Source organism: Pieris napi, chromosome 11 (genome assembly GCF_905475465.1).
Source record: "Pieris napi chromosome 11, ilPieNapi1.2, whole genome shotgun sequence".
Classification (NCBI taxonomy): domain Eukaryota; kingdom Metazoa; phylum Arthropoda; class Insecta; order Lepidoptera; family Pieridae; genus Pieris; species Pieris napi.
The window spans coordinates 5994881-6006561 of NC_062244.1; the positions used below are offsets into that span (position 1 = coordinate 5994881).

Here is an 11681-nt window from a genome sequence, read left to right on the forward strand (position 1 = left end):
TATTTCTTCACACTGAGCAGAGTTCGATACCAGTGGTATCAACTAACAGGTAGGATGTAACGCAAAACAACGTTCTATCACCTAGTGTGCGTAAAATGTTAGAAAAGTAGTTCGTACTATACATAAAATAGTGCGTACACGCGTAATCACGGGCGCTGCTTGGCCTGATCAAAGTTGTGGAGATAAAGGCATAATAGAAGTCTATGGGAGACCTCTTCCGAATCCGAAACGCACATAGTAAGTTTTTTTATTGCGTGAGAGATATATGTAAGATAAATAAAACAATAAATGTTCGCAATACTTTAATCACAACATTTTTCAATAAATCACAAATAATACTATCTTTACAAATTATGATACATCTATAGCTTGACTACAATATTTTGAAAGTTGAGAACCAGGTCTATTTAGGTATAATCAAATTTCTTTACAAACACAAAGAAATAAAGCACCGGACGGCATAAAACTAAACAAATGTGATTATTAATAATTAAAATGTACCGCTTGTAAGCACAGAGATCCAACATTATGATACCAAAAAAAATTAAACTTACTTTCATAAATATAACATTAAAATACCTCGATTTTGTTTTAAAAAAATATTGGTCAATTCTGCCGCTCAAATGATGAAATAAAAATACCAACAAAAATTAAGTTTATACAACTGCATTAACACCCGGGCGTGGAACCTAGTTGCATATTTTCTCCTTCGTCCGTCGCTGAAGTCAGCCGATGTCGGAGTAAAAATGACGCTAGAACTCTCGCCACCTAGAAAACAATTTACATACAAAAAGCTCTTCACGCGTTCATTTCCTCATTAGCTGTAAGCCCCAAAAACGTCAATGTACACTTATGAACGTCAAAAAAAGAAATGTATATGAAATGCTTCTAATTTTACATTTACTGCCAGTTCTCAAATCAAGGGCGTAGATCGGAAGAAAAGAACTGGCAATAAACTCTCCGCCACTCTTTATAATCGCCAAGTTTTTGTTTTACACAACGTTTGTAAGGAGCTGCAACCATTACACTATGTTCCAAATGACATCTTAAGTAATAAATAATAATATAATAAATTAAAAACAAAGATTTGTCCTCTATCAGCAGGAGGCATGGTGAAATAGGAGCACGCACTTACTGGGGAACAACACGCAAATACAATATAGTCGAAACTACTAACATCACCGCATACACGAATTAAAGTACGACCAGTTTTTTTTTCTAAAACAATCCAGCTTTTAAAACAACAGAATTAAAATTACCTCAGCGGGTGAATCTTCGTGCACGGCGTGACCGCATCTCGTAAGGACTTGCATTTGAAATTTGCCTGAAATTTATATCAATTTAAGCGAAAAAAAAGGACCAGGAGTAAAATTCAACATGTATTTTTTTACAGATTTCGCCAGTAGATCGATTCTACAACAGAATTTTAGGATATCTTCTTCACTTGACCTTGCTATAGCGATTGGCCAAGCACAAGTAATCGGCTAATCACTACGTCGGTCCAATTTGCAACTGAACGTGTTAAAATTAGAATAAGTTTTACTATCATGGTTACATTAACCATAAAAATTAAAAACAGGCGAAAAAATAATCAGAAATTACTAATTTTTAGATTTAAAAAAATAGTTTGCCGTAACCTAAAATGATAGGAAGTACATAATATTTCAAAACTTATATGTTACACTTATACTTTTACTTATACGTTATACTTATGTTACAAAACTCCAGCTTCTGTTAAGACAAATAATTAAAATAAAATAAAAAACAAATAATAATATGTGACTTTGAGAGATGCAGAAAATCTTTAACAAAAACAACTTTTATAAGGTTACCTTGCATCTGTCCAACAGTCAATTCTCTGTCAAGTCCATCCACAGACGCGAGTAGCAATAGCCTTGGCGCACGCGTCGTTAGGAACGAGTTCGATAACCCAGAAAACCATCCCGACCAATGTTGTTCTGTTTTTGACAAATCCACTCGCCAACGATATCTGAAATGCATCATTATGAATATATTTTTTTACTATGTGCGCATTAAAAGGATAACATTGTGAGGAAAGTGACATGCCTTATAAAAGTCGACGGCGTGTGTCAGGTACAAAGGGAGCGTTCAAGTATTACGTCACGCAATTTTTGGAGATTATTGGCCCCCCTCCCCCCATGTAACGCGCCGTAACGTTTACCTACAGTACTCTACCCAAATATAGTAAAACGTTTCGTGACCACCTAGTGACTCTTTATACCTAAAAGTTACCATTATCATGTGCTGTAAAGTACTGGAAAGTCGAAAGTAATATTTACAATAACGCGTAATTCAATCCCCGCCCCGTATCGTAACGTTTTACAAAAGGAGACCCCCCCCCCTCCCAAAATACGTTACGTAATACTTGGACGCTCCCAAAGCTGATAAACTATTTGCCTATTAAAGAACAAATTATCACGAAACAGAGAAGTGTGAGGATGTAACATCACTGGTTATGTTGGTCAGAAGTTAGCAACAAAAAAAAATCGTGTCAGATCTCAAAAAAGCACTTCAGGTTGACAACATCGGTATAATAACTGCGTAGAGGTCATGATACTAACGTCTAACTCAAATGATTATTAAATACAATCTCTGTAGATTTTTTAGAAAGGTTTCGAATTTCTTTCCGAGGGAGGATAGTTAATATTTTAAAAATATATATATAATTGCTGATCGTTTGTCTCGCTAAAACTCCAGAATTACTGGACCGATTTGGCTAATTATTCAATTGAAAGATTTGTCGAAGATTCGGCAAGGTTTAATACATAAATAATAAGTAAAGAAAAATACTAAAACAATTGAATTTTTAAATAAAAACAGTTCTTAGCTGGGAAATATTTGATGTCCTTTGTTTTTTTTTTCAATAACAAAAGCTGGTTGTCATATATTTATAGATGCCTTCTAGGTAGCTTAAAATTCAGTCAGTTCAGAGTCCTTATTTTTGTTACGTGATTCCTATTTGTTATATAACGTATCACGTATTCACGTTTTAACTAATATTATAAATAGCTAGACTTAAATATGTAGTCATAACCTTAGTTCTGGAATAAATTTACATGGACAGGTTGGAATCAGAAATAGGCTACTTTTCATATCCATAAAATATGCGATAAGAACATATACACATGAAACTAGTAGCCCAGTAGATATATATATAAATATTAAAAGGTAGTAGGTACTTCATAGCTCCTCCAGTTACGGGAGTAGGACTGACGAATCCGTCCCCCTCACCATCTCCTTCTCCCTCCTCAAGTATGACGTCAGCGCGTGTACAAGTCGCCACTTCATCCGTGACGTCATCGATGACGTAGGTGTCAACCTCGTTTATTGCCAGCTGATTGGTTGTGCAGCTGTCATTTGTTTAATAATCATATAAGTTTACAATAATTAATACAAGTTTCTTCAACTAAGGTATACTATACTTTTACATAAAAAAATAAGATCTTGCAGCATACATTTAACACTAAAGCAAAATTTCTACAATAAACGTGAAAACATTGCTAAATTCTAAACAATACCTTTATCGGTAAATAGCTGAAGTTTAATGGTCTGTGTTACAAATTCAATTGTTACTTTTTAAAATTACATTATTATACATTTTTGAGAATGTGTTTTAATTGCTTTCTGTGTAATTTAAAATGCACTATTCTTTTCCAAGAATGAATCTTCATAAAATTATTATCAGTCAGCAATTTAAATATGTATATTGTATATCCATCATATATTTTATTAAATATAATAGTTATTATGTGGTTATTTATCTATTACTTACTTGACAATTTGGCTAGGCATTGAAACCCTGGCTGATTCAACATTCCGTACTTGACCACTTCTTACACTGAAAGCACAAATAAATCTTAGAGAAATCTGGTATTGTCAGATATCTTTAAATCTCCTTATAGTCCAATTTTGATACTCAACTTTGCTTTTTATATATAATGTAGTTTTAATGATATAGAAAAAAAAAACTATTTCAATAATTTTAATATATATAAATTACGTGTTTGTCCGCTATGGACTCTTAAACTACTTAACCGATTTCAATCAAATTTGAACACCGTGTGCAGTTTGATCTAACTTAAAAGATAGGATAGCTTACATCTCAATTTATATCTACAATATTTTATTGCAAAATATTTGTTTATTATTCAATAGTCACAATTCTAACAGATGGTGCTGTGTTGAATGTTTCACATGAGCTACAATTTAATGGCATTACCACCAAAAAAAGCATGGTGGTCCCCATGACTGTTGTTCTCCTACCGTTACCCTTGAATACTTTACTACCATGTAATATAACAAAAACCTTAGCCACAGCAACGGTTGGCAGGTCTGCTAGTAATAGTTATATTTTAAAACTCACCACCACTCTATAGCATGCTCTAGACTCTTGAAATGTGTTGGTCTGCCACGGAGGAAACTTTGCATACTGGCCAGAGCATCCATAGCTGTACCTATAAAGACAATATACTTAAAATATTTGAGCATTGGCTAAAGATATAATCCTATATGTTAAGCTTTAGACAAACATTTTACCATAGCTTTGAATTATAAAACTGCTCTATATACAATGGTTCAAACTTTATTTCACTTCTTTTTTGGAATCACAAAAAATCTTTTTTAGCATAAAAAACTACTTTTATTGCCAAGTGTGTAGTTAGCCCTTAGTTGACGAATCCTTCAAGAGAAGAAATACTTACTATTATGTTACAGTGTTATTAGATCATTTATTTAGGGTTGGTTGTATGATGTATTTTCAATAATCATATTTCAAGTACTTTAAGTATCAAGATATGATATGAAAACCTAGAACTGATAACTGATTTTTTTATGTCTTGAAAATAATAAATAACTATAGGTAAATGAATAAGAAAAAGGTGTACAATTTTCAAACTTACCCTCAACAACATCTATAACAGCTACCCCATATATATAGGGCTCTATGCCAGGTAAATGTGCCGCTCTCACAGCAATAGCACCGCCCATTGAATGTCCGAGTAGGATCAAAGGTGGTAACTCATCATCACCATATAACTTATGTATCACTTGTTCTACATCTCTAACATACCAGTAATAATTTAAATTTACTTAAAAAAATTAAACATAATGTATATTATGCTATATCTAACCTCCAACTACATTTACAATTGCAGAAATCGTATAAATCAAATAAACTACAAATATTAAATTAAAAAAAAGTTTTTTTTTTGTTTTTAAGCTAACTAAAAATTATGAGAGATTGTTTAATTATTGTTTTTAATGTTAATTGAGTCTTTATTGCTTTGTCCTAAGGAGTCGTTTACAATATTCCATTAATTATGGTAACCAGTTACATGGGTAGGCAAAAAAATATGTTTAAATAGCAACTTTATAGAGCATTTATTATGTTCACTTTTTACTACTTACTTAATTAATGTTTCAATGCTTAAATCGTTAGGGTTTTTAGCTTGTGTCTCTCCATGACCACGAATATCCAGTGACACAACTTGACAATGAATCATGTTTGTAATTTCCTCCTAAAATTAGTAACGTTGAAGAAATAAAATAAACCGTTGAATTGATAACCTCCACCACAGATCTGTCCTAGTTAACTATTTTTGAATATGAATAAGTGATTTTGAATGAGACCGGTATAACCTCAGGCACACCACAAGAAAACACAAAATAAGTCTTCAAGACAGTGTTATTTAATAAAAAACACAGAAGAAATTAGTCACAAATTCTTAAAACAATCTTATGTAAAAGTAAATGTTATACCTACTGTGAAAAGAGCCCAACTGAGTCCTGAATATCCTCCACCATGTAATGTTATTATTCTCGGCCTTTGTGGGTGATCAGGTTCAGGTGATAAATAAACTCTGAATGATCCACTCTCTGTTTCCAGATCAACAGATTTTTCAAAGTATTGATTCCATGACACTGGAGCATAATTTCGCTTTCGCCCGCCACTATATGGAGCAAGCCTAAAATATGAGCAGAATTTGTGTCTTAGTGAAAACTAAGTTCCACTAGTAAATTAAATAATTGTAGTATTTTAAATAATCATATAGTATAAAGGACAATATTATAACTTTACTTTGTTTCTCCTGATGTTCGTGGCATTTTTGGTGGGAGATTACTTTTCATGATATTCTTTTGAAGTGCAGACATTTTAAGTTATTTTGATTAAAAGAATTTACGACCCGGTTTCGCTTTTTAATAAACTTTATTAATGTGTTTACAATTTACTGTAAAAGTACATATTTTTCCGATGAATATTTATAGTATTTTTTTATGGATAGTGGATACAAGTATAATCGCACAGCTACAATCGGAATTCGGATAATGGATTAGTACCACAGATTCCGTATTTGTACTTTGTAGTATACTAGTTAAGTACCAACTTTTCTACATTTGTTGACTGCTGCGTGTCGGCATTGAGAATTGTCAATTTGAATTTATAGAAATCCAAAAAATAGCAAAATCAACATTTAAATATATTTAAATTATATTATATTATAAGACATTAAAATAAAACGGGGATGAGTGGTAAACTATCGGTATATTATTTACTATTTAGATAAACAACAAACTTAAGTAATAAGTTCCAGATGATATTTGAAGATAGAAGACTATTAGATTCGGCCCGTTCGGATTTGTCATATCCAAGATCGGATTGCGTCACGTCACTGTCATTAAATTACTACAGTATATTGTAATTTGATCATTGATCTATTCGTATTGTATTTTGTAAATAATAAATACTAAATAGTAATTGGCACATTTGCCGATAAGCTTTACTTGTGATTGTAGCAAACCTAATATAACTGGGATTACAAATACTGAATAAAATCGGAAACATTGTAAGACAACTGTTAAACACAAACAATATGAAAATTAATGTGACAGATTTTAAGGACAGTTGCAGAGCTTGCCTCCAACAAAACAAAATATTTTACAATATTTTTACTTGTTATTATGTTAAACGCAATATTTCATGTGTCGAAATGCTAACCAACTATACCAAAATTAAGGTAAATCATATCTTAATAAGAATCATCGTTTCTTTGTTTTAAGATTGATCACAGTTAATATTTACAGCCTATTAAACAGGATGGTTTACCACAACTTATTTGCAAGGATTGCTTCAGGCAGTTAAAACGAACATATGACTTTTGTATACAGTGTGAAAGCAGTGAGATAAGGTTAACTAATCTTTTGTTGAACCTAAAAAGTCCTGATAACAATAAAACTATTAATGAAGTGGATAAAGTCAGTTTGTGTAATGTTAAAGAAGAAAATAATATCAAGCTCGAACCTAGTGAAGATAAAATTAATCTAATATCAGAAGCAGTTGAATTAAAATTAGGTGGGTAAATATAGATTTAGTCATTGATTTCATAGTATTAAGTTACATGTATATATTATAAAAGTATGTATATAATAATGTTCTTGGTTATATAGAACATTTAGAAAAGTATTATTTACAAAAAAAAGTAAAGAATGTGCATTGATTGAATTATTGTTTTCTGCTACCAAAATTTTTCTTACTTTTTCTTTCTCTTTAGTATCTAATAAAATCTATCTAAGGACATCTAAATTATTTTAATATTTTCAGAACCCATTCGTGAGATTAATGATGAGAATGAAAACTGGAATGCTGATGATGATAATTTACTTATTGAATTTAAACAAATTGGTATGTTTTTTAATTTCTTTAAATGCTTAGGTTAAACGAAATAACAATAAATTTATTGTTTAAAAATGTGTACTAGCTGACAATAATAATTTAAAGTAATTTAAAGTAACTCAAAATTTTTCTTACCAACTGAAAGTTTATTTTCAGATCCAAAGGACGAGACTATTAAGAAGAAAAAAGGGAAGAAGAAAAAATGTAATTATGTTCAAAGTTATTCTTAACAAGAGACATGATTTATGAGAGTTAGGTATAGAAATTTAGGTTTGTGTCATGTGATGGCAGCTTATAGGTGTTATAAAATGTTACTAAGGGTTATTAAGGCGTAGGGAAGTGAAGACCCCATCGCCCTCTGGAGGAATAATTGAGCAACATGTATTTCTCCATCATCACACGTCCCTGGGTGTGCTCACTCAGGCTGGCACAAGAGGACAAAATACTGCTCAACTTCAGACGCAAAACAAGGAATAAATTCACAACAGCACAATTAAACACAGACTTCACTAACATTACGGGGCTTCACTCTTATATAAATCCCATCCATTTTCTCAAATTGAAGGCGCTCTCCTCAGTGATTAACACAGCACCATACTTGGGATTATATTATTATTTACATATTATATATTCTTACTTTTGAACAAATTCAGCGAAAGACTTGTCACTTGTCGAATTCAATCTCCAATGTATTACTGATTTCAATCTCTCTTCGCAGAGACATTGCGTCTCTAAACTTATTCTGCAAAAAGTACTGAAGAGTTGTTTGGATTGATCCCTTCTGCCTCGTTTCATCACCGTTCGTGCCGTATTATCTCATAATTTCATCCGCATCACCTTGATGGCTGGAAATCTTGTACAGTCCGCTTCACAAAACATTTTCTTTTGCGAACTTGTGAACTGTGGAATAAATTCCCGGTGGGAGTCCATCCCTGGGAGATTCGACCTCCAACTGTTTCAAAAAAAGAGGATGAAAATGAGGATCAAAGCCCAGCAACACACCCAATAAAATGTCTATGGGCTGCGATGACTGGCCATTTTGGGCGTCCCGTAGGCTCATTTGCCTGCCCCTATTAATATTATAAAAAAAATAAACAATATAACATTGAGCAGTGTTGGCTTAGTGGCTTCAGCGTGCGACTCTCATGCCTGAGGTCGTAGGTTCGATCCCCGGCTGTGCACCAATGGCCTTTCTTTCTATGTGCGCATTTAACATTTGCTGGAACAATGAAGGAAAACATCGTGAGGAAACCGACATGTCTTAGACCCCAGTCGACGGCATGTGTCAGCCACTGGAGGCTGATCACTTACTTGTCTATTAGATTTAAAAAATGATCATGAAACAGATTCAGAAATCTGAGGCCTAAAGAGGTTGTAGCGCCACTGATTTATTTTAAACAATATAACATAATAATATTTGTATCTAACTAAAACCTATATTCTTTTCAGTTCCTTATTTGGACGACGAAGAATTGGCTAAACCAACTAGTAAGTTACCACACCAATGTGATGTCTGTGGTAAAATATTAAGTTCTAAAAGTAACCTCAACTCTCACAAAATAATACATACAGATCAAAGGCCTTTTAAATGTAAAGAGTGTCCGGCATCATTTAAGTAAGTATTTGTTATATTTTTTAAATAAATATTGAAGTAGGATAAAAAGTACAATAAACTTTGGTTAAGCACATCTTGTAAGATTATAAAATACATAAATTGATAATTAAAACTTTTAATGAACAGGAATGAATTACATACTTATTTTTTGCATGTTCTTGTTCTTTGATGTGTTTTTGGACTGTCTAGGTCTTAAACGAAATTTGTAAGCAACTTTGTTATGTATATTATAATGTTGTCTTGTTGACTCAGTAGTTAACAGGGGTATAACCCACAGGTCTGGGGTAAGATTTTCGGCGAAACACTTATTATTTTGGTTTGCTCTGCATGAAAGCCTACAAGCTTTAAAGGTGATCTCTCCTATGTCAAATTCCTTGGTCCTTTGAGTTTTTATATCATTTTAAAGATACTCAGAAATGTGATCTTTATCCCAAATCCTTACCGTGTTAATAATATAATACATAAACAAATATGAATTTTATAACCTCTTTCAGAGGCCACAGCGGTTTATTTCAGCACAAGAGGCTACACACAGGTGAAACTCCATACCATTGTGAATATTGCCCCAAGCAGTTTAGAAAGAAAACTACACTTATATATCATATACGTACACATACTGGTAAGTACATGTTTCAAGCCACAAAGGAACCAATAAAATAAGTAATCGTAAACGCGGTGATATTATTAAATTTATTTGTGACCTGTATGTAATGGATTTGCGTGTCACTTAACGATTTTTTTTTTAAACATACAATGATATTCATTTCACGTCATGTGGAGCGAAGCAGCTCTTTACAAACATCGTGTTAAACATAATACTAGGCAATTAAAAGAGTCAAGAGTGTCTTGCCAGTTTTTCTTGTCTGGTCTTTTATTTGCCAGTTCTCAGTCTTTGGTGTGTGCTTGAACATGACAAAGTGTATTTATGTGATCTTGTATGCGTGTGAGTACCGTGTATTGTATGCCCTTGTTTTGAGAACTGGCAATAAATGCAAATTTATAGTGGATAATGGATTACAAATTTTGTACTGCCACCACAGTGATTATCAGATGTCTTCCTGTTTTTAATAATATGTCTTTGCACTGAGATATCATATAACATTACGATTTAGCTTTACTTATGACTAATAAGTAATTTAAGTCTAACCTAATTTACTTAAAAGGATATTTAACATAAATAAAAGTGCGTGCGTACAAAGTATACATGTCAGAAGTGAAAATTCTTTGGCAAACTAAGTTTAACTCAAATTTTTTCCAACTAACTCACTCACATTAATTCGATCAGATATTTTACTTAGCTTTGTAAAATATTGAACATTAATACTTTTAGGTGAAAAGGAATACGATTGCAAAATTTGTCTAAAGAGTTTTGTTCAGAGCGCGCAACTCGCGATTCATATGAAACGGCATAGTGGGGACAAGACGTACCTATGTCAGGACTGTGGAAAAGGTACTCTTTCATGTAATTTTGTATTTTGCTTTTTTTTACAGTACTGGGGACTTAGTCAAGATGCACTTACAGTAGTGTATGTAGAAAGTCGAAAACTAAATTTGTGTATATAAAATAATGGTTTACAGTAGAGCGGCGAGTGTAGCTAAATTCGAATACGGGCTTGTATTTATTTTTCTGCTTTTTCTATCTCTAAAATTTACAATAAAACATGATACATTATCTAAATAGAAGTTAATGCTTGAACATATAGATTTCTTCGACATTACAAAAACTTTTGTGTGAACAGAAATATCTGCTTCGTTCGGATCGAATCACCTGCAGCTTTTCAACATCGGACGTGAAAACACAATAGCTTTGTGTCGTTCTACAACTGAGCGTTATATAAATCAGTTTTTTCCATGCACCACCACTATTTGGAACTAGTTGCCCACTGAAGTATTTCCGAACGAATTCGACAAAGGGTCCTTCAGGCGTACCAATACTTAAAAGGGTGGTAACGCACTTGCGAGCCCTCTGGAAATGTGTCTATGGGCGGCGGTATCACTTAAAATCAGGTGAGCCTCCTGCCCGTTTGCCCCTTGTTATATAAAAAATAAACATGTGAAGATCGTTATGGGGCATATGGAAAATTTATTTATTCGCCGGAAGTGAAACTGGCACCTCTTGGTTAAATAAATGCCCAAACTGAGCCACAGCGTTGAAAGAAGTAATTTATCTACAATTTTCTATTTCAGCATTTATAATAAAAGCCGACCTGAAAGTTCACCAACGAATTCATAATGGAGAAAAGCCATACTCATGCCATTTATGTGAGAAAACGTTTGCGACGTCTGGAAATCTGTCTATACACGTTCGGATACATAACAGGGAGTTTAGGTAAGGATAGCTTAGGGTCCTTCAAGAAAAAACCGTACCATTCCCTG

At 32.9% G+C, this 11681-nt stretch overlaps 2 protein-coding genes across 3 annotated transcripts in view; one reads left to right on the forward strand and one right to left on the reverse strand.

The window, feature by feature from the left end:
- Positions 1 to 289: 289 nt before the first annotated feature.
- Positions 290 to 6378, reverse strand: LOC125053547 (protein phosphatase methylesterase 1). The gene is made up of 10 exons (XM_047654935.1): positions 6098 to 6378; positions 5783 to 5984; positions 5428 to 5537; positions 4920 to 5080; positions 4385 to 4475; positions 3794 to 3859; positions 3201 to 3371; positions 1833 to 1990; positions 1260 to 1324; positions 290 to 768 (listed from the first exon to the last, which is right to left on the reverse strand). The coding sequence occupies exons 1-10, from the start codon at positions 6169 to 6171 to the stop codon at positions 670 to 672; spliced, it is 1197 nt and encodes a 398-aa protein (XP_047510891.1). The 5' UTR covers positions 6172 to 6378; the 3' UTR covers positions 290 to 669.
- A 317-nt stretch (positions 6379 to 6695) lies between these two features.
- LOC125053545 (zinc finger protein OZF-like) overlaps positions 6696 to 11681 on the forward strand; it is a 31592-nt gene continuing 26606 nt past the window's right edge. The window contains exons 1-8 of one of the 2 annotated variants that reach the window (XM_047654933.1): positions 6696 to 7034; positions 7102 to 7369; positions 7619 to 7699; positions 7847 to 7894; positions 9140 to 9305; positions 9800 to 9924; positions 10636 to 10755; positions 11493 to 11634. In XM_047654933.1, coding sequence (XP_047510889.1) covers positions 6891 to 7034; positions 7102 to 7369; positions 7619 to 7699; positions 7847 to 7894; positions 9140 to 9305; positions 9800 to 9924; positions 10636 to 10755; positions 11493 to 11634 — 1094 coding nt within the window. In that variant the 5' untranslated portion in view covers positions 6696 to 6890. The remainder of the gene's footprint in view (positions 7035 to 7101; positions 7370 to 7618; positions 7700 to 7846; positions 7895 to 9139; positions 9306 to 9799; positions 9925 to 10635; positions 10756 to 11492; positions 11635 to 11681) is intronic. The other variant, XM_047654932.1, reaches the window with a different exon arrangement.